The sequence below is a fragment of the Engraulis encrasicolus genome, chromosome 2 (assembly GCF_034702125.1).
Source record: "Engraulis encrasicolus isolate BLACKSEA-1 chromosome 2, IST_EnEncr_1.0, whole genome shotgun sequence".
NCBI lineage: Eukaryota > Metazoa > Chordata > Actinopteri > Clupeiformes > Engraulidae > Engraulis > Engraulis encrasicolus.
In genome coordinates, this window is record NC_085858.1 from 2,971,532 (window position 1) to 2,976,009 (window position 4,478).

At 49.7% G+C, this 4,478-nt stretch overlaps 1 protein-coding gene across 1 annotated transcript; it reads left to right on the forward strand.

Moving 5' to 3' along the window:
* Positions 1–571: 571 nt before the first annotated feature.
* LOC134465907 (transcription factor Sox-9-B-like) lies at positions 572–3,509 on the forward strand. The gene is made up of 3 exons (XM_063219804.1): positions 572–1,343; positions 1,733–1,977; positions 2,563–3,509. The coding sequence occupies exons 1-3, from the start codon at positions 901–903 to the stop codon at positions 3,399–3,401; spliced, it is 1,527 nt and encodes a 508-aa protein (XP_063075874.1). The 5' UTR covers positions 572–900; the 3' UTR covers positions 3,402–3,509.
* Positions 3,510–4,478: the final 969 nt, after the last annotated feature.

Below are 4,478 nucleotides of genomic sequence, written 5' to 3' on the forward strand. Positions count from 1 at the left end.
CAGACGCATACAATATATTGGCCACGGAAGCCAAGTAGCATTCTCATTTCTCAAATACCACGCTTGCTATGTTTCCTTTGGTGGAATTTACACCGGGTAATTTACACCGTGAACGCAAATGTCATCAAGTGTTCCTTCAACCACGTTACATATCCGTTTGTGACAACAGAGTGATAGCCTAAGTCTTCTATAAAACAACATATTTCATATCTCAACAGGTTTTGACAGTAGCTGTAGCCCATTTCGGTGCTGATTCATACAACAGAACCAAACTCTGACCAGTGATTTACATGAAACTCTTTCGAAGAAGTTTGCAACAGGCAGTGGAATCAAGTGCCACGCTATTAGTCTTCGACGTGCATGATCAGGAAGATGAAATGCAAATGCCAAAAAGTAGGCATATTGTGACTTTGCAATAGTTTTATTCTCATTTCTTTTTCTGCTGCTGCTGTGGCTGGGGTAATGAGATGCTGAAACTGGAGACTTGAGGCTAGGTTAGGTCCACCCACCGCCTCCCCTGCGTCTTAAATAGTGAGCTTCGCGCTCACAAGTCATCACTCCTTCTGGCAACTTAGACACGGAGACGGCAATGACAGCCACTGTGGACCAAAGGTACTAAAGTGACAGTTCAGATACATGGTCATTCAAATATCTACCGAACGCATCTTTCCCCGTCACTTGTACCGAATGGGACTTTGAAGAAACCAACAGCAAAGGGATCTCAGCACGCTTGTCGCTTTTTCATTCATTCGTGCGTAACTTTGAACGGGATTCTCTCCACTCTGCGGGTACCGACCCCATCTGAGCTTACAGAGAAAAAAAACTTTTGGAGACTTCTCCCGCAGGATTCTAGAACTTTTTAATACATTCTTCCTCAGCAAGTTCCGTTCGCGTTTTCGCATGAATCTACTCGACCCGTACCTGAATATGAGCGAGGAACAGGAGAAGCGGCTCTCCCTCTCTGACGCCCCGAGTCCGAGCATGTCCGTGGACTCCGCAGGCTCTCCGTGCCCCTCGGGCTCTGGCTCTGACACCGAGAACACCAGGCCGTCCGAGAACCACATACTCGGACCCGATGGCACGCTCTTTCCCAAAGGAGAAGGAGAGGACGAGAAGTTCCCCGTCTGCATCCGCGATGCGGTCTCGCAGGTCCTGAAGGGGTACGACTGGACGCTGGTGCCCATGCCCGTAAGGGTGAACGGTTCCAGCAAGCCCAAGCCCCACGTTAAGAGACCCATGAACGCCTTCATGGTCTGGGCACAGGCTGCGCGCAGGAAACTAGCTGACCAGTACCCGCACCTCCACAACGCGGAGCTGAGCAAAACCCTGGGCAAACTTTGGAGGTAAGCATGCGTGCTTGTTATATGGCAGGGTGCGTAATTGATTTCTTGTGCATGCAGAATGCACTACAGCAGTAGATTAATGTATGTGTGATGGTATTCTTCTGATAGCGAGTGTTGTAGGCAGACATTATCTTCATATATTTTATATTTTATATGTTTTTGCGGTGCATTGAAAAGTTTGAGGAGAAGTTATGGAAAAAAAAAGTTGAGAGGATTGCCCAACTTTTTTGTGCTAGACTAGTAGACAGCCAGTATGCAGATTATATAGCATGTAACATTTGTGTAGCCCATTTTGAATAAAATGGTAATAATAATAGTAATAATAACAATAATACAACTTAAACATGCAATTAATAATGATTTAACATCGCGTCTTTCACTTGTTGCAGGCTGCTGAACGAGTCAGAGAAGCGGCCATTTGTGGAAGAGGCGGAGAGACTGAGAGTCCAGCACAAGAAAGATCACCCCGACTACAAGTACCAGCCACGCCGACGGAAGTCTGTCAAGAACGGCCAGAGCGAGTCGGAGGACGGCGAGCAGACCCACATCTCCCCCAATGCCATCTTCAAAGCACTGCAGGCCGACTCCCCCGCATCCAGCATAGGCGACGCGCACTCTCCGGGCGACCATTCGGGTAAGGAAGCATTCAAGCATTCACGTCAATCATTCATTGTGAATCATATGCAGAGAAACGGTGCGACAACCTTTTGCAACATGTTGTTGGCAACAAGTGGCATAACTGCGCCACCATAGAATAAGTCAGGCGCGTGTTTTTTTTTTTTTTTTTGGAGTGTGCTTTTCCTTTTGCTACTTTTCCGGACCGTACCAAAAAAACTAAGCCTCTTGTAAATCATTACTGTTTTACGAGCTCTCATGCAAATATCCCCACCTGTCGCAGCGCTGTCAACTTATCTTCCTCGTAGCTCTCTGTGAAGGCGAATGCATTATATAACGCCACTAGTGCTAGTAGTACTACACTGCACTGCACTGCTCTGCTCTGCTCCGCGCTGCACGGCGCTGTCGGCCTCTTGCAAAGCCTATCTCCAGTGTCTTAATTTCAAAGCATATCTTTATTGGCCTCCCTTGCGTCAACAATGTCATGTGCACAGTGAACTTAACTGTTTGTTCTCTTCTCTCGCTCTCTCCTCTCTCTCTCTCTCTCTCTCTCTCTCTCTCTCTCTCTCTCTATCTCTCTATCTCTCTCTCTCTCTCTCCACAGGCCAATCCCAGGGCCCACCCACGCCCCCCACCACCCCCAAGACAGACGTGCCGCCGAGTGGCGGCAAGGCCGAGCTGAAGCGTGAGTCCAGGCCCATCGCCATGGGTGACCCATCCTCAGCGCGGCAACCCAGCAGCATCTTCGACGACGTGGACATTGACATCATCCCCAACATCGACTTCGACGTGGACGAGTTCAATCAGTACCTGCCCACGCACAGCGCGCACCAGGCGGGCATGGTGCCCGGGGCCCAGGGTTACGGCTACGGCAGCCAGGTGGCATCGGGTGGCAGCGGGCAGAGCTGGATGTCCAAACAGCAGCAGCAGCAGCAGCAGCAGAATGGCAACCAGCAGCAGGGGCAGAGCCAGTCGAGCAGCGGGCACTCCCTCACCACGCTGTCCAGCGCCGCCGAGTCGCGCCAGCCGGCCCAGATCAAGACGGAGCAGATGAGCCCGGGCCACTACAGCGACCAGCAGGGCAGCTCTCCGCCGCAGCAGGTGGCGTACGGCTCCTTCAGCCTGCAGCACTACACCGCAGCAGCAGCAGCCGCCGCCGCCGCAGCCGCATCAGGGTACACCAGCCTCGGCCGCGCCGGCGCCCCGCAGTACGACTACGACCACCACCAGGGCGGCGCCAGCTCCTACTACACCGGAGGTGGTGGAAGTGGCGGCCAGGGTTCCCAGAGCCTCTACCCAGGCTTCAGCTCCTACATGAACCCCAGCCAGAGGCCTCTCTACACCCCCATCGCAGACCCCACCGGGGTGCCTTCCGTGCCCCAGAATCACAGCCCCCAGCAGTGGGACCAGCAGCCTGTTTACACCCAGCTCTCCAGACCCTGAAGAGACACACATAAGGGGGGGAGGGATAGAGAGCTAGAGAGAGAGAAAGAAAGAGCTCACCGCACAAGCTGAACATCAGCACTCACTCTCATAGAGACTGGACAATGATTTTTTTTTTTTTTAAACTGACATTTGTTAGAGAAAGCAAAATAATATGGTGTTCTGGAGACACGTTGAGTTTCACCTGAACACATTTGAAATGGCTCCCGTCTGTGCCTTGGTTATTGAGGAGTTGCTGTTATATTTTTCTAGATATAATGAAAAGAAACTCGTCTGACTTTTGTTATTTTTTAAAAGAGATAGAAGTCCTCTGTGAGGATATATTCCATGATAAATATTTAGTATGTACTGTGTATGTGTCATGATATTGTATTTTTTTTCCCTTTGTTTTGTAATTGTTGTTGTTTCAGCAGTTTATTGTTTTTCTACTTTATCACACAGAGGAAAGACCCGTCTGGTTTGGACTCCTCTTTTTTGGCCCTTCTCCCTCACCATAGATGGTGACTTTACACATGGGCCTAGATGTCATCTCATGTAGACAAAACTGTACATTCTGGAATTGGGTTTTACAATCTTGAAGCATTTTTTTTGCATCTTATAATGTCATTTTTTATGTCCTTAATGTGCTTAGTCCAGTGTATGAGCTTGGTGTTTTATTTAAATGTCCCTTTTTCCCTTTCTTTTTCTTTCCCAATATTTGGTTTGGGTGCTCAAGGAGGTGCACTGCACTTCTCCATGCCAGTTTACACATACACATACTCCTGTTTCTGTGTATGTACCGTATGTCTTTCATTTGATCCCTGCAGAGCAAAGTTTATGTGAGTTGCAGGCGATTTGCTGAGGTGATTGGTACAGTATGTGTGTATCTACAGTATGTATCTATGTAGTGTGAATGCAGACAGCCAGCCTATTGCAGAGCAGCCTAAACACAATGCCAGTGTGCCAGCATAGTGCAGAGAAGCCTTGCCACAGCGCCAGTGTGCCAGCCTAGCGCAGAGAAGCCTTGCCACAGCACCAGTGTGCCATGTGGTTCTGCCCAACGCTCCAGACCTGGAGACAAGACGGCAGAGCCCTGCC

Excerpts from the sequence above, each read along its gene's own strand:
- LOC134465907 (XM_063219804.1), top strand. The coding sequence starts at position 901 with ATGAATCTACTCGACCCGTACCTGAATATGAGCGAGGAACAGGAGAAG. Across the intron at positions 1,344-1,732 it reads ACCCTGGGCAAACTTTGGAG|GCTGCTGAACGAGTCAGAGA; the intron begins GTAAGCATGCGT and ends CACTTGTTGCAG. Across the intron at positions 1,978-2,562 it reads CTCTCCGGGCGACCATTCGG|GCCAATCCCAGGGCCCACCC; the intron begins GTAAGGAAGCAT and ends CTCTCTCCACAG.